General features: G+C 42.9%; 1 protein-coding gene and 1 long non-coding RNA gene across 10 annotated transcripts in view; both read left to right on the top strand.

Moving 5' to 3' along the window:
* Positions 1-11,261, top strand: part of LOC126952455 (uncharacterized) — a 56,344-nt gene extending 45,083 nt beyond the window's left edge. For 3 of the 9 annotated variants that reach the window (XR_007724893.1, XR_007724892.1, XR_007724891.1), the window contains one exon: positions 6,178-11,261. This is a non-coding gene — a long non-coding RNA (uncharacterized LOC126952455). Of the gene's footprint in view, positions 1-964 lie in introns of all 9 variants that reach the window. The other 6 variants (XR_007724886.1, XR_007724885.1, XR_007724887.1 and 3 more) reach the window with 4 other exon arrangements.
* Positions 11,262-12,641: 1,380 nt separating this feature from the next.
* On the top strand, positions 12,642-14,296 carry LOC126953478 (uncharacterized). The gene is made up of 2 exons (XM_050788884.1): positions 12,642-12,668; positions 12,894-14,296. The coding sequence occupies exons 1-2, from the start codon at positions 12,642-12,644 to the stop codon at positions 13,761-13,763; spliced, it is 897 nt and encodes a 298-aa protein (XP_050644841.1). The 3' UTR covers positions 13,764-14,296.
* The last annotated feature ends 8,056 nt before the right edge of the window (positions 14,297-22,352 follow it).

The following is a 22,352-nucleotide window of genomic DNA, read 5'->3' as shown; positions in this document are numbered from 1 at the left end:
CTTAGAGAAAAGATAACAATGAACCTAGAGAAAAGATGACAGTGAACTCAAAGAAAAGATGATGGTGAAACCAGAGAAAAGACGACTGTGAACACAGAAAAAAGACAACAGTGAACCTAGAGAAAAGACGACAGGGAACATAAAGAAAAGATGACAGTGCACCCAGAGAAAATATGATGGTGCAAATAGAGAAAAGATGACAGTGAACCCAGAAAAAAGACATCAGTACTCCCAGAGAAATGACAATAGTGAACCCAGAGAAAAGATGATAGTGTAGTCAGAGAAAAGATGACAGTGAACCCAGAAAAAAAAGACGACAGTGAAATCAGAGAAAAGATGACAGTGAACTGAGAGAAAAGATGACAGTGAACCCAGAGAAAAGATGAAGGTGCACACAAAGAAAAGACAACAACTAACCCAGAGACATGATGATAGTGCACGCAGAGAAAAGATAACAATGAATGTAAAGAAAACACAACAGTGAACCCAGTGAAAAGACGACGGTGCACCCAGAGAAATGACAACAGGGAACTGAGAGAAAAGACGACAGTTAACCCAGAGAACAGAAAATAAACCCGGAAAAAGGCATCGATGAGCTAACAGAAAAGACCAACAGCAAACCCAGAGAAAAGACAACGGTGAACCCAGAGAAAACACAACACTGAAACCAGAGAAAAGGCAACAGCGAAAAGAGAAAAGACGACAGTGAATCAAGAGAAAATACAACAGTGAACCCAGACAAAATACAATAGAGAAACACAGAGAAAGATGATGATTCACCAGGAGTAAAGATAACAGTGGACCTAGAAAAAACATGACGCGACACTGAATGTAGAAGAAAATGATGGTGAACACAGGAAAAAGACAACAGAGAACGCAGAGGAAAAAAACAATGGAGCACCCAGAGAGTGTACAACAGTGAACTCAGAGAAAATATGATGGTGGACCAAGAGAAAGCACAAAGGTTCACCCAGAGAAAAGACAACAGTTAACCCAGAGAAAAGATAATAGTTCATTCAGAGAAAAGACGAACTGAACCGACAGAAAAGATGACAGTGAACCCAGAGTAAAGATGATGGTGAACCCAGAGAAGAGATGACTGTGAACACCAAGAAAAGACAACAGTGAACCTAGAGAAAAGACGACAGTGAATGTAAAGAAAGACAACAGTGCACTTACAAAAAATACAATTGTGCACCTAGAGAATATACAACAGTGAACTCAGAGAAAAGATGACAGTGAACCCAGAGAAAACATGACAGTAAACCCAGAGAAAAGACACCAGTAAAGCCAGAGGAAAGATGACAGTGAACTCAGAGAAAAGACGACAGTGAACCCAGAAAAAATACAACAGAGAAATGCAGAGAAAGATGGCGGCACACCCAGAGAAAAGACGACAGTGAACTCAGAGAAAATACAACAATGAACAGAGAGAAAAGACAACGGTGAACCCAGAAAAAATACAACAGTGAACCCACAGAAAACACAGTGAACCCAGAAAAAAGACAACAGTGATCCCAGAGAAAAGTTAACACTGCACCCAGAAAAAAAGATGACAGTGCACCCAAAGAGAAAACAACAGTGAACTTAGAAAAAAAAAGACAGTGAACCCAAAAAAATACAACAGTGAACCCAGAGAAAAGACAACAGTGAACTCAGAGAAAAGACGATGGTGAACCCAGAGGAAAGATGGTGAACCCAGAGAAAAAACGACAGAGAAACCAGAGAAATTATGACAGTGAATCAAGAAAAGACAACAGTGAATCAAGAGAAAATACAACAATGAACACAGAGAAAATACAACTGACAAATACAGAGAAAGATGACAGTGCACCCAGAGAAAAGAAGACAGTGAACCCAGAGAAAAGACAATGGTTAACTTAGAGAAAATGTAACAGTGAATGTAGCAAAAAGACGATGGTAAACCCAGGAAAAAGATGACAGCAAACCCAGAAAAAAGATGACGGTACACCGAGAGAAAACACAATAGTGAATCCAGAAAATATACAACAGTGAACTCAGAGAAAAGATGATAGTGAATCAAGAGAAAACAAGAAGATGCATGCAGAAAAAAGGCAACAGTGAACCCAGAGAAATCACGACAGTGCCGCCAGAGAAAAAACGACAATGAATGAAGAGAAAATATAACAATGAACCTAAAGAATAGAGAAAAAAGAACCCAGAGATGAGAGGATGGTGCACCCACAGAAAAGAAGAGTGAACCAAGAGAAAAGACGATGGTGAACCCAGAGAAAATACAACAGTGAACCCAAAGAAAAGACATAGTGCACAAAGAAAAAAGATGACAGTGAAGTCAGAGAAATGACAATGGTGAACCTGAAGAAAAGATAATGGTGAATGCAGACAAGAGATGAGAGTGAACCCAGAGAAAATACACAGTGAACTCACAGAAAAGATGACAGTGAACCCAGAGAAAATACAAGAGAGAAACGCAGTGAAACATGATGGTGCACCCAGAGAAAAGATGGCAGTGAACTCAGAGAAAGTAGGACAGTGAACCCAAGAGAAAAGATGACAGTGAACCCAGAGAATAGACGATGGTGAAGCCAAAGAAAATATGACAGTGAATCTACAGAAAATACAGTGAACCCAGAGAAAAGACGATGGTGACCCCAGAGAAAACATGATGGTGCACCCAGAGAAAAGATGACAGTGCACTTGAGGAAAAAACAACAGTGAAACCAGAGAAAAGATGACAGTGAACAAAGAGAAACTACAACAGTGAACCCAGAGAAAAGACAACAATGAATCCAAAGAAAATTCAACAGTGAACCCAGATAAAAGATAGTGAACCCAGACAAAAGACAAAAGTGCACACAGAGAATATACAACAGTGAACCCAGAAAAAAGACAATGGTGAAGCCAGAGAGAAGATGATAGTGTACCAAGAGAAAAGATGATAGTGTACCGACAGAAAAGAAAATGAACCTAGAAAAAGATGAAAGTGAACTCAAAGAAAAGATGATGATGAACCTAGAGAATAGACAACTGAGAACACAGAGAAAAGATGACAGTGAACCTAGAAAAAAGACGACAGTGAATATAGAAAAAAGACAACAGTGCACCCAGAAAAAATACGACAGTTCACCTAGAGAAAAATATAACAGTGAACCCAGAGAAAAGATGACAGTGCACCCAGAGAAAAGACAACAATGAACACAGAGAAAAGATGACAATGAACCCAGAGAAAAGATGACAGTAAACCAAGGGAAAAGAAGACAGTGAACCCAGAGAAGACAAGACAGTGAATCCAGAGCAAATACAACAGTGACCCCAGAGAAAACGTGACAATGAACCCAGAGGAAAGATGAGAGTACTTTCAGAGAAAAACACAGTAAATTCAGAAAAAATACAACAGAGAAAGGCAGAGAAATATGACTGTGCACCCAGAGAAAAGATGGCGGTGAACTCAGAGAAAGTATGACAGTGAACCCAGAGAAGAGGTGACAGTGAACCCAGAGAAAAGACAATGATGAACCCAGAGAAAATAAGACAGTGAACCCAGAGAAAAGACAACAGGACCCCAGATAAAAGAGGAGCATGTACCCAAAGAAAAGGCAACGACCCCAGAGAAAAGATGACAGTGAACCAAGAGAAAAGATGACCATGAACCCAGACAAAACACAATGGTGAACCCAGAAAAAAGATGACAGTAACACAAGAAAAAAGATGACAGTGAATCAGTGAAGATACAAAAGTGACCCCAGATAAAAGACAACAGTGCACGCAGAGAAACGATGATGGTGAACGCAGAGAAAAGACAACAGTGAACCCACAAAAAAAGATGACAGTGACCCAATAAAAAAGATGACAGTGAGTCCAGTGAAAATACAGAAGTGACCCCAGAGAAAAGATGAGAGTGCACCCAGAGAAAACATGGTGGAGCCACAGAAAAGACAAAAAAGAACACAGAGAAAATACAACGTGAACCCAGAGAAAATATGACACTGAATCGAGAGAAAATATGACAGTGAACCCAGAGAAAACAGATGGTGAACCCAGAGAAAAGACGACGTTGCTTTCAGAGAAAAGACAATGAAACGAGAGTAAAGACAATAGTGCACTCAAAGAAAAGATGACAGTGAACCCGGAGAATATAAAACAGTGAACCCAGAGAAAAGACGACGGTAGACGAAGAGAAAATGCGAAGGTTCACCCAGAGAAAAGACAGCAGTGAACTAAGAGAAATCATGACAGTGAACTCAGAAAAAAGACAACAGTGAACCCAGAGAAAAGATGACAGTAAACCTAGAGAAAAGAAAACAGTGAGGCCAGAGAAAAGACGAAGGTGAACCCAGAGAAAAGACAACAGTGAACCCAGAGAAAAGACATGCAGAGAAAAGATGACAGCGCATCCAGAAAAAATACGATGGCAGACCTAAAGAAAATACAACAGTGAACTCAGAAAAAAGACAACAGTGAACCTACAGAAAAGATGACAGTGAACTCAGAGATAAGACGACAGTGAACCCAGAGGAAAGATGACAGCAAACCCAGAGAAAAGACAACAGAGCACCCAGAAAAAAGATGACAGTGAACCCAGAAAACATACAACAGAGAAATGCAGAGAAAGATGATGGTGCACCCAGAGAATAGACAATGGTGAACTCAGAGAAAGTGCGACACTGAACCCAGAGAAGACAGTGAACCCAGAAAAAAGACAATGGAGAACCCAGAGAAAGCACGACAGTGAAGCCAGAGAAAATACAGTGAACCCAGAGAAAATACAGTGAACCCAGAGAAAAGACAACAATGACCCCAGAGAAAAGACGATGGTGCACCAAGAGAAAAGATGACAGCAAAACCTAAAAAGAAAACAGTGAACTTAGCAAAAAGACGACAGTGAACACAGAGAAAATACAACAGTGAACCCAGAGAAAAGATGACAGTGAACTTAGAAAAAAAGACAATGGTGAACCCTGAGGAAAGAAGATGATGAACTCACAGAAAACACAACAGTGAAACCAGAGAAAAGATGACAGTGAAACAGGAAAAGACAATGGTGAATCAAGATAAAATACAACAGTGAACACAGGGAAAATACAACAGAGAAATGCAGAGAAAGACGACGGTACACCCAGACAAAAGATAACAGTGAACCCAGAGAAAACACGAAGGTGAACTTAGAAAAAATTTGACAGTGAACATAGAAAAAAGACAATGGTAAGCCCAGGAAAAAGACAACAGTGAACCCAGAAAAAAGATGACAACGCACCGAGAGAAAAGACGACATTGAACCCAGAAAAAATACAACAGAGAAACATAATGGTGCACCCAGAGGAAAGACGATAGAGAACCCAGAGAAAAGATGACAGTGAACCAAGAGAAGAGACGATAGTGAAGCCAGAGAAAATACGACAGTGAACCCACAGAAAATACAGTGAATCCAGAGAAAAGATGACAGTGACACCAGAGAAAAGATGACGGTACACCCAGAGAAAAGACGACAGCACACCCAAAGAAAAAACAACAGAGAACCCAGAGAAAAAATAACAGTGAACAGAGAAAATACAACAGTGAACCCAGAAAAAATACAACAATGAACCCAAAGAAAATATAACAGTGAACCCAGAGAAAAGACGATAGTGAACCCAGACAAAAGATGAAAGTGTACCCAGAAAAAATACAACAGTGAACCAAGAGAAAAGATGACCATGCACCCAGAGAAAAGATGAGAGTGCACCCAAAGAAAAGATGACAGTGAACCCAGAGAAAAAATTAGAGGGCACCCAAAGAAAAGATGACAGTGCACACAGAGAAAAAAACGACAATGAACCTAAAGAAAAGGCAACAGTAAACCCCCAAAAAAGATGACGGTGAACCCAGAGAAATGACGATTGTGAACACAGAGAAAAGACAGCAGTGAACCCAGAGAAAAGACAGTAGTGACCCCAGAGGAAAAATGATAGCACACTGAGAGATAAAAAAATTAACCTAGAGAAAACACAAAAGTGAACCCAAAGAAAAGGTGATGGTGAATCCAGAGAAAAGACGACTGAGAACAGAGAAAAGACGACAGTGAACGTAGAGAAAAGATGACAGTGAACCCAGAAAACATATGACAGTGCACATAGAGGAAATACAACAGTGAACTCAGAGAAAAGATGACAGTGAACCCAGAGAAAAGATGTCAGTGAACCCAGAGAAAAGATGAAGGTGAACCCTGAGAAAAAATGACAGTGAACCCAGAGAGAAGACGATGGTGAATTCAGAGAAAATACGATAGTGAACCCACAGAAAATACAACAGTGAATCCAGAGAAAAGACAACAGTGAACCCAAAGAAAAGACAACAGTGAACCCAGAGAAAAGACAACAGTGAACCCAGAGAAAAGGCCACAGTGAACCCAGAGAAAAGGCCACAGTGAACCCAGAGAAAAGACAAAAGTGTACCCAGAGTAAAGGCCACAGTGAACCCAGAGAAAAGACATTGGTGAACCCAGAAAAAAGACAAAGGTGAACCCTGAGAAAAAACAACAGTGCAACAGTGCACCCAGAGAAAAGACGATGGTGAATTCAGGGAAAATACAATTGTGAACCCCCAGGAAATATGACAATGAACCCAGAGAAAAAACAACAGTCGACCCAGAGAAAAGGCCACAGTGAACCCAGAGAAAAGATGAAAGTACACCCAGAGAAAAGACGACAGTGAACCAAAAGAAATAACTACAGTAAACCCAGTGAAAAGACAATAGTGCATTCAGAGAAAGGACGATGGTGAACACAGAGAAAATTCGACAGTGAACCCAGAGAAAATTCGACAGTGAACCCAGAGAAAATACAACAGTGAACCCAGAGAAAAGACAACAGTTCACATAGAGAAAAGATGACAGTCAACCCAGAGAAAAGATGAGAGTGAACCCAGAGAAAAGACAACAGTGAACACAGAGAAAAGATGACGATGAACACAGAGAAAAGATGACAGTGAACCCAGAGAAAATAGACAAAGAATCCAGAGAAAAGATGACAGTGCACCCAGAGACAATACAACAGTGAACCCAGAGAAAAGATGACAGCAAACCCAAAGAAAAGATGACAGTGAACCCAGTGAAAATACACCAGTGAATCCAGAAAAAATACAACAGTGCACCCAGAGAAAACATGACAGTAAACCCAGAGAAAAGATGATGGTGAACCCAGAGAAAACACAACAGTGATCCAAGAGAAAATACAGCAGTGAACCCAGAGAAAAGACGACTGCACCCAGAGAAAATACAACAGTGAACCCAGAGAAAATATGACAGTGGACCCAGAGAAAATACAGTGAACACAGATAAACGACGACGGTGCTCCCAGAGAAAAGATGACAGTGCACCCAGAGAAAATACAACAGTGAATCCAGAGAAAAGATGACAGTGCACTCAGAGAAAATACAACAGTGAACTCAGAGAAAATACAACAGTGAACCCAGAGAAAAGATGACGGTGCACCCAGAGAAAATACAACAGTGAACCCAGAGAAAAGATGATGGTGCACGCAGAGAAAATACAACAGTGAACCCAGAGAAAAGATGATGGTGCACCCAGAGAAAATATAACAGTGAACCCAGAGAAGACAACAGTGAATCCAGAGAAAAGATGACAGTGCACCCAAAGAAAAGACAACAGTGAACCCAGAGAAAAGACGACATTTACCCAGAGAAAAGACGATGGTGCACCCAGAGAAAACATGACAGTGATCCCAGAGGAAAGATGACAGTGAATCCAGAGAAAATATAACAGTGAACCCAAAGAAAAAACAAGAGTGAACCTAGATAAAAGATGACAGTGAACCCAGAGGAATGATGACAGTGAACCCAGAGGAATGATGACAGTGAACCTAGAGAAAAGACAACAGTGAACCCAGAGAAAAGACAAGTGAACCCAGAAAAAAGATGAAGGTGAACCCTGAAAAAAACAGCAGTGCACCCACAGAAAAGATGATGGTGAATCCAGAGAAAATACAACAGTGAACCCAGAGAAAAGACAAAGGTGAACCCCAAGAAAAAACAAGAGTGCAACCAGAGAAAAGATGTGAATTCAGAGAAAATACTACAGTGAACCCACAGAAAATACAACAATGAACCCAGACAAAAGATAACAGTGAATACAGAGAAAAGGCCACACTGAACCCAGAAAAAAGGCCACACTGAACCCAGAGAAAAGACGACGGTGAACCAAGAGAAAAGACTATAGTGAAATCAGACAACGGACAGTGAACCCAGAGAAATGACAACAGTGAATACAGAGAAAAGGCCACAGTGAACCCAGAAAAAACACGATAGTGAACCCAGAGAAAAGACGATAGTGCACTCAGAGAAAAGATGACAGTGAAACCAGAGAAGAGACGATAATCAAGAGAAAAGACGACAGTGAACCCAGAGAAAAGATGACAGTGCATTTACAGAAAGAATGACGGTGAATGTAGAGAAAATTCAACAGTGAACATAGAGAAAATTCGACAGTGAACCCAGAGAAAAGATGACCATGAATCCACAGAAAAGATGACAGTGCACCCTAAGAAAAGACAACACTGAACCCAGAGAAAAGATGACAGTGCATTTAGAGAAAGGATGACGGTGAACATAGAGAAAATTGGACAGTGAACCCAGAGCAAAGACAACCATGAACCCAGAGAAAATACAACAGTGAACCCAGAGAAAAGACAACAGAGAACCCAGAGAAAAGACGACAGTGAAGCCAGAGAAAAGACGACGGTGAACCCAGAGAAAAGACGACAGTGAACCCACAGAAAAGATGACGGTGAAACAAGAGAAAATACAGCAGTGAACCCAGAGAAAATATGACAGTGAACCCAGAGAAAAGACTACAGTGCACCCACAGAAAAGATAACAGTGAACCCAGAGGAAAGAAGCCGGTGAACCTGGAGAAAAGACAATGGTGCACCCAGAGAAAAGATGACAGTGTACCCAGAGAAAACAACAGTGAACCCAGAGAAAAGAGGACAGTGAACCCAGAGAAAAGACGACAGTGAACCCAGAGAAAAGACGACAGTGAACCCAGAGAAAAGATGACAGTTTACCCAGAGAAAAGATGACGGTGCACCCAGAGAAAACACGGCAGTGAACCCAAAGAAAAGATGACGATGAACCCAAAGAAAAGATGAAAATGCACCCAGAGGAAAGATGATGGTGAACCTAGAGAAAAAACAACAGTGAACCCAGAGAAAAGATGACAGTGAATTCAGAGAAAAGACGATGGTGAATCCAGAGAATATACAATAGTGATCTCAGGGAAAAGACAATAGTGAACCCAGAGAAAATACAACGGTGAACCCAGAGAAAAGATAACGGTGCACCCAGGGAAAAGATGACAGTGCACCCAGAGAAAAGGTGACAGTGAATCCAGAGAAAGGACAATGGTGAACCTCAAGAAAAGATGACAGTGCATCCAGAGAAAACGTAACAGTGAAACCAGAGAAAAAACAACAGTGAACCCAGAGAAAAGATGACAGTGAATTCAGAGAAAAGACGATGGTGAATCCAGAGAATATACAATAGTGATCTCAGGGAAAAGACAATAGTGAACCCAGAGAAAATACAACGGTGAACCCAGAGAAAAGATAACGGTGCACCCAGGGAAAAGATGACAGTGCACCCAGAGAAAAGGTGACAGTGAATCCAGAGAAAGGACAATGGTGAACCTCAAGAAAAGATGACAGTGCATCCAGAGAAAACGTAACAGTGAAACCAGAGAAAAAACAACAGTGAACCCAGAGAAAAGATGACAGTGAATTCAGAGAAAAGACGATGGTGAATCCAGAGAATATACAATAGTGATCTCAGGGAAAAGACAATAGTGAACCCAGAGAAAATACAACGGTGAACCCAGAGAAAAGATAACGGTGCACCCAGGGAAAAGATGACAGTGCACCCAGAGAAAAGGTGACAGTGAATCCAGAGAAAGGACAATGGTGAACCTCAAGAAAAGATGACAGTGCATCCAGAGAAAACGTAACAGTGAAACCAGAGAAAAAACAACAGTGAACCCAGAGAAATACATCAGTGACCCCAGAGAAAAGATGACAGTTCACTCAGAGAAAGGACAATGGTGAACCCAGAGAAAAGATGACAATGACCCCAGAGAAAAGATAACAGTTCACCGAGAGAAAGGACGACAGTGCACCCAGAGAAAATATGAGTGAACCCAGAGAAAAAACGAGAAGCCAGAAAAAATAAATCAGTGACCCCAGAGAAAAGATGACAGTTCACCCAGAGAAAAGACAACGGTGCACCCAGAGAAAATACAACAGTGAACCCAGAGAAAAGACAACAGTGAACCCAGAGAAAAGATGATAGTACACCCAAAGAAAAGACGACACCGAACCCACAGAAAATACAACAATGAACCCAGAGAAAAAACAACAGTGAACCCAGAGAAAAGACAACAGTGACCCAGAGAAAAGATGACGGTGAACCCAAAGACGACAGTGAATTCACAGAAAGTACAACAGTGAACCCAGAGAAAAGATGACAGTGCACCCAGAGAAAAGGTGACAGTGAACCCAGAGAAAAGACAGTGTGCCCTGAGAGAAGACGACAGTGGACCCTGAGAAAAGCCTCAGAGAGCTATCCAGGACACAATCCATCCAGGGATCAGATGCCCCATAGTTAATGACATTTCTGCCACTGTTGGAATTTTCATGTTTATTTGATATGTGATTTATGCAAAGATCTGGTTGTACCTGGAAGATGGAAGAGTGAGGACCTCAGTTCATTACCAATCCGAGGAAATTTGCCTTCGTTCACTTACTGCTACATCCACACAGCTCACAGCATGGTGGCCCACAACGACTGAGGATGACAAGAGGAAGATAATGTAATTTTCGAATGTGGTTTTCCTGAAACCAAGTCAACTACAGCTGATACATTTTATTTCATTGGTTAATGTTTACATGGGAAAAATCAATATTATACTTTACTGAACTGTGTGTAATTGTTCCATGTTTTTTGATACCTGTTTGACTCACCATGGGGTTGACATAATGAATTCATTGCACATTGTTCAAAAGGAACCAGGAGGTTTTTGTCAGCACCCTAATGTAAATTCCATTGCAGATGGTAACTGTAGATGGAAAAAATGAAATGCTTCCCTAAATCAGACATTTTGGTCAAGTAGCTTAACTCAGTACAGGTAGGGAGATATTTAAATATAAAATACAATGAAAGAAGTCTAAATACTTAGAATCTTTGTTTAAATCCTGAAAGTAACCAATAATCCATAAGCAAAGCAATATTGCTCTACCGGGACCTTTTCACATTTATTTCATCATCTAGCTTTCCATATTGAATAAATTTACAGATTTAATTTCTATAACTTGAACCTGTGAAGCAATGAATATTTCTGCTGTTTAGTGTCTTGTGATGCAGAATTCTTAAAAACACTTGTTTTATAAAATCAAGCTTTAAGTGAAAAATGAAGAAATAAAGTTAAGTGTGTGTTTTTTTTTTAAAGAAGCTCTAGTGATCTGTTGCATAGCATGGTGATGATAGTCAACATATTGTATTGCATATTTCAAAATTGCTAAAATAACAGATTTTCAATGTTTTCTTCACAAAAAAAGATGTGCAGTAATGTTATTTAGCTTGATTCTATCATTTCACAATGCAAACATATATCAAAACATATATTCACATTGTACCTAATACATATATATAATTATTGTTGTTTGAAATTATTTTGAAAGAGACAAGATTGAGCTGCTGCGAATAGGAATGCAGAGTGGGCGGCACAACTGCAAAGAGCAAGGGTCACTGTCAGGGTCAATATAGCAACCTCTAACCGTGGCTGGGTCACAGGGAGGCTGAGGTACAGCTGACAAAGCCTATGACCTCAGCCAGGCGTGGGGGTGTGCCCGTAATCCCAACTACTGGGGAAGCTGAAGCATGAGAATCACTTGAACCTGGGAGGTGGAGGTTGCAGTGAGCTGAGATCGCGCCACTGCACTCCAGCCTGGGCCACAGAGTGAAAATCTGTCTTTAAAAAAAAAAAAATAATAAGGCCTGTGACTTGACCTGCAAGGAGTTCAGAAAAAAAGACAAGAGAAAAAACATGTTCCAGGGGTTTCGACATGAGACTGGAATGAACACTTTGTTCATTGCCTGTTTTCATGCAATGTAAGAGTGAACCCAGAGAAAAATCTTTCCAGAAAAGATTTAAAGGACACAAGAAAGACTTAAATGTCAGTTTAGCTCCTGCTTTATGGGGTTTGGCAAATCGAGTTAAGGGCCTTTTCCACAAATACTCAGACATTCCAATGAGACCAAATCAAGCAACTGGAATCACTTGAAAACCACAGACCAGATTCCATTCTCCCTCCGTTTTTTTGAAATCGTCACTTCTTCATCACCAGCTGGGTTTTGATGACTCTTCAGGTGTAAAGGTCAACCTCATAGAAATGGGAAAACCTGTGTTGTTATGAAGGATGATTTTAAGTGAGCATTTCAAGTTTTAGGGCAAGAATAGCCTCGGGCTATCTGTCAAGAAAAGCTGCCGTATCTGGGCAGTGTCTCTCCTAGGGTGAAACGTGCGCAGATTAAACTGAAGAAATAACGAGCTCACCTAGAGTTTGACAGCAGACAGGAAATTTATAGGCACGGCATGTGCCTTCGGTGCCCGGGCTATGGAGAACACAGACAGTCTTCCTGAGGTGGGGCAGACAAAACCGCTGAAAGTGAAGGAGAATTAAGGCAATATACGGTGGCCATTCAAAAAGCCTCAGATTTCCCCTCCTAGGAAGATGGAACAGGCGAGCGTTTTCCTCCTTCCCGCAGGTGCAACCGGAAACCTCGGGCAGGGCCCGTCAAACAAACGCAGGAAGACCAGGGGCAGAGAGAGGAAGCCCCGGGGATCTGGGGGACCCTGAGAACGACAGGATGGGGCGTTCCTGGGTTTTCTTTTTGACTCTTCCACCCCAAACTGGGTGTTCACGAGGACGCAGAGGAAGACAGCCCCCGCTGCTGTCTCCAGCCAGAGCACTGGGAGAGGCGCGGCTCCAGGAAATATTTCAAGGACCCTGGGAAATGGGTGGAGATCTCCGAATGTGAAAAATCTTCAGGAGACTGGAAGTGTTTTGAAGTTGAAGGTTACGGTTCTTTCTCATTTTGTTTCAAAACAGGACCCCCATTTCCCTTACTGTAGGATTCGAGGAGACAAGAGGAGGAAAGGGGTGTCAGGGTCAGAGTCGCCTCGAAAGCGACGAGAAGCAGAAGCGCAGGCCTGCGAGGTGCTCTTCAGAGTGACTTCGCTGTGGGCTGCGGGAGGCAACAGAAGGAACTCGGCTTCCACTGGCCACGTTCCCCTCCCCGGAGCGGAGGACACAGCCCAGTTTCTTCAGGCGGCGGCTCCAGCCAGCTCCGCCCCACAGGGAAGGAGCGCGCAGCTCCCACACCCCGCAGGCGGCGCTGACAGACTCCGCCTTCCCGGAGCGCAGGCGTGTGGGGGGCGCCGCCCTCGTCGCCGTCGGGAGCCCCGCAGGCCCGTGACCTTCTGCCTGGTTCTCCCGCCTCTGCAAGCCTCGCCTTCAGGACTCCGCCTCGCCGTCCTCTTTTCTGTCGGGAGACTCACGGGACCGTCTGTCTGGACGACGTGTGCACATTTCTCACCACGATTCCTCTGCACACCAGGTCGCGGCACCGCCGCGCTGGCGTCGGCACAGCTGAATTGCGCGGGCAGCGAAGGGGCCTCACGGGGACCGCTCAGCTCCCTGAGGGCGCAGCCCTCCTGGTCCGGGGGCGAAGAATGAACTTCCGCGGTTTTCAGTGACCCAGTTTGTGGCCCGGCACATGCTGAAAAGGTAGATCTGACCGCGTTACCTCAGAGATGGGCCGTGAGCTGCTTTGTGCCGCCAAATAACCTGTTTACCCAACAGCGCCCCCTGTAGCCCGGTGCTCAGAACGGGCTTTTCCATGATGTTCCTACATTGTGTTTTCAGCCCTCTGTGAGGGGTTTGCACGCACAGGCGGACCTCGTTTTATTGCGCCTTGCTCTATTGTGCCTTGCAGATACTGCACTTGTTTTTACAAGTTGAAAGTCTGTGGCAACTCCGTTGGGGCACATGAATGGGTCCCATTTTCAAACAGCTTGTGCTCACTTCATATCTCTGTGTCACATTTTGGTAATTCTTGTAATATTTTGAATTTTCTCATTATAATTATGCCTGTCATGGTGATCTGTACTTAGTGATCTTCGATTTTACTTTGTAATTGTTTTGAGGAACCAACAACCACACCCAGGTAAGACGGAAAACATAATAAATGTCAGGCGTGTTCCATGTGCTCCACTGACCAGCTGCCCCCATCTCTCTCCCTCCCCTCAGGCCTCCCTATTCCCTGAGACACAATTGTGGAATTATACCATTAATAACCCACAATGGCCCCTAAGTGTTCAAGTGAAAGGAAGAGACACACATCTCTCACTTTAAATTGAAAGCTAGAGATGATTAAGCTTAGTGCAGAAGGCCTGTTCAAAGTTGAGATAGGCTGAAAGCAAGGCCTTTTGCACCCAGGAGTTAGCCCAGTTGTGAATGCAAAGAAAAACCTCTTAAAGAAAATTAAAAGTGCTGCTTCCGTGAACACATTAATGACAAGAAAGTGAAACAGCCTTATTGCTGATATGAAGAAAGTTTGAGTAGTCTGGATGCAAGATCAAATCAGCCACAGCATTCCCTCAAGCCAAAGCCTACTCCAGAGTAAAGCCCCAACTCTCTCCAGTTCCACAAAGGCTAAGAGGAGTGAGAAAGCTACAGAAGAAAAGTTTGAAAGTGGCAGAGGTTGGCTCATTAGGTTTAAGAAAATAAACCATATCCATAACATAAAAGTGCAAGATGAAGCAACAAGTGCTGATGGAGAAGCTGCAGCAAGTTATCCAGAGACCTAGTGAAGATAAGTGATGGAGGTGGCTACACCAAACCACAGATTGTCAGTGTAGATGAAACAACCTTCTGTTGGAAGAAGATGCCATCCAGGACTTTCATAGCTAGAGAGGAAAAGTCAATGCCTGTCTTCAAAGCTTCAAAGGACAGGATGTCTCTTGTTAAGAGCTAATGCAGCTGGTGACTTAAACTTGCAGCCAATCTCATTTACTATTCCAAAAATCCTAGGGGCCTTAAGAATTATGCTAAATCTGGAGGCCAAGGTGGGTGGATCACCAGAAGTTGGGAGTTCAAGGCCAGCCTGACTAACATGGAGAAACCCCGTCTCTACTAAAAAAAAAAAAAAAATACAAAAATTAGCCAGGCATGGTGGTACGTGCTTATAGTCCCACCTACTCAGGAGACTGAGGCAGTAGAATTGCTTGAACCCAGGAGGCAGAGGTTGCGGTGAGAGAAGATCATGCCATTGCACTCCAGCCTGGGCAACAAGAGCGAAACTCCATCTCGGAAAGAAGAAGAAGAAAAAAAGAATTATGCTAAATCTACTCTGTCTTTGCTCTATAAGTAGAACAACAAAGCCAGGATGGCAGCACATCTGTTCACAGAATGGTTGACTAAATATTTTGAGCCCACTGTTTAGACCTACTGCTCAGAAAAAAGACCATTTTCAAAATATTACTGTTCGTTGGCAATGCACCCAAGGGCTCTGTTGGAGATGTGCAAGGAGAGTAATGTTGCTTTCATGCCTGCTAACACCACATCCATTCTGCAGCCCATGGATCAAGGAGTAATTTCAGCTTTCAAGTCTTGTTACTTGAGAAATACATCTCAAAAGGCTGTAACTGCCATACATAGTGATTCCTCTGATGGATCTGGGCAGTCAATTAAAAACCATCTAGAAAGCATTCACCATTCTAGATGCCATTAAAAACATGCATGATTCATGGGAGGAGAAACAATATCAACATTAACAGGAGTTTAGAAGAAGTCGATTTCATTCCTCATGGATGATTTTGAGGGGTTCAAGCCTTCAGTGCAGGAAGTAACTGTAGATGAGGTGGAAATAACAAAAGAGCTAGAATTAGAAGTGGGGCCTAAAAATGTGGCTGAATTGCTGCAATATCAGGATAAAATTTGAACAGATTAGGAGCGGCTTCTTATGGTTGTGCAAAGAAAGTGGTTTCTTGAGATAGAATTGACTCCTGGTGAAGATGCTGTGAACATTATTGATATGACAACAAAGGATTTCGAATAGTCCGTAAACTTAGTTGATGAGGCAGTGGGTAAGGTTTGAGGGGATTGACTTCAATTTTAAAAGAAGTCATACTGTGGGTAAAATGTTATCAAACAGCATCACATGCTACAGAGAAACCTTTCATGAGAGGAAGATTCAATCAATGCAGTCAACTTCATTGTGGTCTTATTTCAGATATTGCCACAGTCACCCCAACCTTCAGCAACCTCCACCCCGATCAGTCAGCAGCCATCAACATCCAGGCAAAGCCCTCCACCAGTAAAACAATTATAACTCACTGAGGGCTCAGATGATCATTAGCCTTTTTATAAACAATATAGTACTTTTAAGATATGTTCGTGTTTTAGACATAATGCTATTATACACTTAATAGACTACAGTATAACATAAACCAAACTTTTATAGGCACTGGGAAAACAAAATATTTGTGTGACTTGCTCTGTTGCAAGGACAGAAGAGGCAGGAGGGGCTGCACCTGATGGCCATGAAACTTGGGGCCCGTGCTCTGAAAGGGCCTGTGCTCCTTAGGAAAACATGGAGCTCCACAGGACTCCATGTGCAGAGAGAGGAGGGCTGCATCCAAGACTCCCTTCAGGAGCAGCACCTGGGTGGAATGGATGGGGCGACTCTGTCCTGGTCCCTTCTCATCCATCCCCCAGCATCCCTGAGCCATGCGGGGGATGAAATGTCACCCACTTAGGGAAAAGGAAGTGGGGGACAGCTGAGGGTTTTTTCCAAGGTGGCAGTAGACAGTGACCCAGATAGGTGTGACTCATCCCATCTTCCAGCTCTTTATACTCCATCGTTGTTTTATGATTGTCTTAATGCTACCTTTTTGAACAAGTAAACATGCTTGGTACGATTTTCAAATAAACGTGTTTGCAAATAGTTGGATAGAGACCCCCCTCCTCAAAATTAATGTAATAAATCAGATTGTACATCTAAGGAGAAGCCTTCAGGAAATTGTTAAGAACTAAAAGTAAATTCTGGCTTTTTGCAAATCAGTATGAAATGTTGTTTTAATAAGCTTGTACTGATTTACAATATTGCAGAATATATATTCCACAAAGGGCTTCCCGCCGAATGCGCACACTGAATTAATCTTATTTGGATGACAGATTTTGCACCCGTCACTACTGGAGAGTGTACTGCAGATGATATTTAATGAAAACTTCCAGTCAGGCAGGTGATCTGATGCCTGCGCACGGCTTCCTGATAAAATTGCATGTTTGATTCTTCCCTGATCTCCCACAGATAAAGAGAAGTGCATTTTTTCAGTACAGCCGTGTATCGTTTTGTTTGCTTCAGTGACAATTTTTAGTATAAGCTGATTTAAAACAATCAGAGCAATAGGCAAGTCCAAAGTGGCTTTTTAATAATGGATTTGTTTTGCCAGTTATGCCTGACAAATGGCCTCGCATTGCTGTAGCATTCATCTGAAAACAAAAGGCCTCCATCCACTGTAATGTAGTAGAATTCTTTTTTTTTCCTTCAAAGCCAGGTAGCACATGGTTCTTGAGTTACTGTAAATAGCATTACTATATATTGAGGACTACGATGATGTGTGCACAATATTGTTTAAGGTTAAAATAATCCCTGGCACTAAAATATGGTATTGTATTTCATAAAAACATGAGTACATACTGGAAAAAATTAAAAAACTATGCATCTTCTGATAAGATTTTCAAGAAATTATCTCTTTCCAAAATCACGTTTGGGGGCATCTACATTTCAGTGTAAAAATTAGATGAATGCCAGTCTGCTTTTATATTTCTAGGTGGCCTGCAAAACAACAAAAGAAGTAAGTAACTGGTTATTATTTTTATATCGGGATTTTAAAAATCTCGAGTTTCAGGAGGCAACATGCTCCCCGGGCAGCGACAGGCCATGATAACTGCACTATTGGAGACCTGACCTGACTTGGACGCCACTTGAGTATCCTTGTAGTGACTAGAATTGTCTCCCTCTTGTCCCAGCGAGGACAGGGGTGTCGGTGAGCAGAGGTGAACTTTCCGGGCTAAGTTTCTGTAATGCTGGAGGAATGAGCCATGCCTAGGGTGGGCCACACAGGGAAGAGGGGCTCAGCACTTTGTGAATCAGCTGTTCCAAGGGCAGTTGCTCTGCGGAGACCTCCTGGATTCATCACAAGGCAGAAATGTCCCGTCATGATCAAAGAGGGTGCAGCCTTGCTGGGGGCACTGGAAATCATTATTTTGTGAGCCTCCTGTTCTCCGATGCGTGCTGCTCTAACCAAGTTTCCTAAATAGAGGAGAGAATGTCTTTTCCTTTGCAATTTCTAGATGACTTGGGTAGTCCTAAAGTTTTGGTGGTTCTCCAAGATCATTTAGGGCAGCTAATGTGTTATTAGTTTTCGTCTGTTTTAGCAAAACACTGCAATTGGCATTTCCCATGTGATGCTGCGTGTTGCAGGCTCATCTGTTTCTTGCCCAGGATGATGTTTCCAGCTTCATCTTTGATCTTTACCCTCCCGGAGATGTACTTGGTTTCCTGACAGCCGCTGCAATACACAGTCTTTACGGTGTCATCTGGGTACTCCCTTCTCTTGAACTGGGTCTTGTGGATTTCTTTCTGCCCATTGGTGAGCACAATGGTTTTGTCGCCATTCCCAGAAGAGGAGAAACACATGGTAAGGTGGCCTGCACCAGGGCCAGTGCTGCCAGTGTGGCGGCCAGTTGGGGGTGAGGGAGCACAGAATAATGCCCCCACCCGGGTCTGGAGCCTTCCTTCCAAATCTCGTTAGATGAGGGTGCAGAAGGCCATAGGCAGGGGCAGGAAAGGTGCACGGGGGGCTCAGGGAATTGGCAGAAACTCAGTGTGGGTGAGAGGGGGCAGGTGGGGAGGGCCAGGAGTCAGGGCGGGAGGTCAGTCGCATCTGCTCACCTGCAGGCTGAAGCCTGTGCTGACAGCTGGCTCTGATGGTGAGATGGACAGCAGGGTTGACACAGGGAGTGACAGAGACACACGTTGAATCATTTCAGAAAAGATTCTGACTGCCATGAGGAAGCTATGGGAGTCTATTGTAATTGTCCAGGAGAGAAATGGTGAGAGGGGGAGACGGCAGAACTCAAAGAAAGGGTGGAGGTGGGGCAGCGAGGAGACAGAGCCCACAGCGCTCGGTGTTCACTTTGATATCAGGAAAGAAAGGGAAGGTCTAAACTTCCCACACTTTCCCTCAGGCAGCTGGGTGGATCTTTACTTTCTGCACAAACTAGCATTGAAATTGTAGCTCTGATGAGCTCTTCCTTGGTGTGCCTTAAATATTTGCTTGCACATGTTCTGCAATAGACTCGGGCTTCTAGACCACGTGGTCTGAAGTGGGCACTGAAAACTGGAGTGATTTTTACGGTTGTAATTCAAAGGCAGCTAATGTCGGTGAAGTAAATACCTAAAAGTCCATTTGAAACCCACAGTCTCTATAAAGGGATTTAAATCAAGGCCATAAGACAAAACTTCTAGAGTCAATGACATTATTTTCTATTTTTTTATACAAGCACTTAAATGTTTGCAAAAATCTAAATTAATATAAGGAAATTATTAAATACACAAATAAAAACTGGGGATGTTTCGGGTTCGCATTGTCTGACATTACTGACCTTTCCACCCTTACGATTGTCCCATCAGGAAATAAGGTCTCTTCCTGTCCATCCTTGAGATGTTTCACTGTCCCGGCAGGAAACACAATTTCTTTGGAGCCATCGGGGTAAATTTTTCTGCAGAATGCAGTTTTTAAGTGTATGTTACATTGAATCTGTTTAGAAACATGTTCTATCCTAGTAATCTATAAAATATTCCTGAGATTTATATAGAGAGTATTTTCTAATCATCTGGCTTTATAACTAGGGTTGCCAGGTATAATACAAAATGGCCAGTGAAGTTTGAATTTTAGATAAATGATGAATAATTTATTTATATTATTATTTTTTTTGAGACAGAATCTCACTCTGTTGCCCAGGCTGGAGTACAGTGGCATGATCTCGGCTCACTACAACCTCTGCCCCCCCAGTTCAAGCAATTCTCCTGCCTGAGCCTCCTGAGTAGCTGGGATTACAGGCATGCATCACCAGGCTTGGCTAATTTTTGTATTTTTAATAGAGACAGGGTTTCACCATGTTGGCCAGGCTGGTCTTGAACTCCTGAACTCGGGTGATCCACCTGCCTCGGCCTCCCAGGGTGCTAGGATTACAGACGTGAGCCACTGTGCCTGGCCAAATGATGAATACTTTTTAACATAAGTATATTTCAAATATTGCATGGAACATACTTTTATACCAAAAATTACTTGTTGTGTATCTGATATTTCAAATTCAGTGAGGGACTTGAATCTTTATTTGTTAAATCTGGCAACCCTACTTATAATAAGAGTTTAAGGACTTCAATACTATATGAAAATACTCAAGAAGAAAAACTGTGTGAACATCTGCGAGCGCATTTACTGTGTTTCACTGTTTCAACCAGGATGTAAATAACGTACACACCTATCTTTGCAAATTCAGTAGATTTGTATTTGTAAACCAGGACACTTGTGTGTCACTTAGCTGCTTAAATATATTTTGTGGTGATCTGCTCTACCATGGGCTGAATGCTGTGCCCTCCCCAAATTCCTGTGTTGAAACCTAATCCCCAAAGCAATGGTGTTGGGAGATGAGGCCTTTGGGTGATGATGTGGTCATGAGGGTGGAGCCCCATGAATGGGATTAACGCCTTTACTAAAGGGACCCCAGAGAGCTGTCTCGCCCCTTCCACCATGTGAGGCTGCAAAGAGAAGATGCCATCTGTGAACCAGGTAGCACTCCTCACCAGACAGTGCAGCTGCCGGCACCTTCATTATGGACTTCCAGCCCCCAACACCGTTGTTGGCAAGCCAGCCAGTCTGTGGCATTTTGCTATGGCAGCCTGAACAGGATAAGGCACACGCCATAAAGAACCGATATTCAACATGCAGTTTTGTACCTGCTCTGTCATTTTTTATTTACACTTGAACATCTTGCTGTAGGCAGAATGATCTTGGTCTCATTAAAACACAAAATTTAGATTCTCCCAACTTTGCTGAGTGATCTCTGGCTGAAATTTTCCTTTCCCTCCCATATGCTGTCTGACTCCCTGAGTCCCTGTGTTTGAGGTCAAAGGTCCATTATTAACCGCACAGTCAGTGCCCTCTGCTTCTGAATGCTTTTGACTCACTATGGTAAACATTCAACTTTACATTTTCATATTGATTTGCAGTTTACAGCTGGATAATAAATTGTAGGAAAGGGCCACAATTCACCCTCTACAGTATCTTCCAGGGATGATTAACAGTGATTTTCACCTTGTACTGGAGACAGAACCCTTGGACGCAGAGGAACTGGCTGTGGAGCCTGCTGAAATACTGCTGCACTGTGCCTATTTCATTATAGGAACAGGAACGTGATTACAGTGCCTGCGTGTGGGGTACATGCACAGCTGCTTGATGTGTTTGTGAACAAAAGAAAAGCTGCCAAATTAAACTTAATTGATGAGTTTCCATTTGTTCTTTTTTTCATTGAGACAGAGTCTCACTGTGTCACCCAGGCTGGAGTGCAGTGGTGTGATCTCAGCTCACTGTAACCTCCACCTCCCAGGTTCAAGCGATTTTCCTGCCTCAGCCTCCCAATAGCTGGGATTACAGGCACACATCATCACACCTGGCAATTTTTGTATTTTTAGTAGAGACAGGGTTTCACCATGTTGGCCAAGCTGGTCTCGAACTCCTGATCTCAAGTTATTTGCCTGCCTCAGCCTCCCAAAGTGCTGGGATTACAAGTGTGAACCACCATGCACGGCCTCCGTTTGTTCTTTTAACATCCATTTGCCTCTTTTTTAGTGTGTGTGTATGTGTGTGTGTGTGTGTGTTTAGAGACAAGGCCTCGCTCTGTCGCCCAGGCTGGAGTGCAGTGGTGTGATCATGGCTCACTGCAGCCTCAGACTCAGAGCTCAAGTGATCCTCCTGCCTCAGCCTCCCAAGTAGCTAGGACTATAACAGCATGCCACGATGCCCAGCTAATTTTTTATTTTTTGTAGGACCAGGGTCTTGTTATGTTTCCCAGGTGGTCTCTAACTCCTGGCCTCAAGAGACCCTCCCACTGTGGCCTCCCAAAGCACCAGGATAACTAGTGTGAGCCCACACACTAAAATATATTTAAGTGTGTGCCCAGCCCACAAAATAT

Source organism: Macaca thibetana, chromosome 4, assembly GCF_024542745.1.
Source record: "Macaca thibetana thibetana isolate TM-01 chromosome 4, ASM2454274v1, whole genome shotgun sequence".
Classification (NCBI taxonomy): domain Eukaryota; kingdom Metazoa; phylum Chordata; class Mammalia; order Primates; family Cercopithecidae; genus Macaca; species Macaca thibetana.
This window is presented reverse-complemented; position numbering and strand designations above follow the sequence as displayed.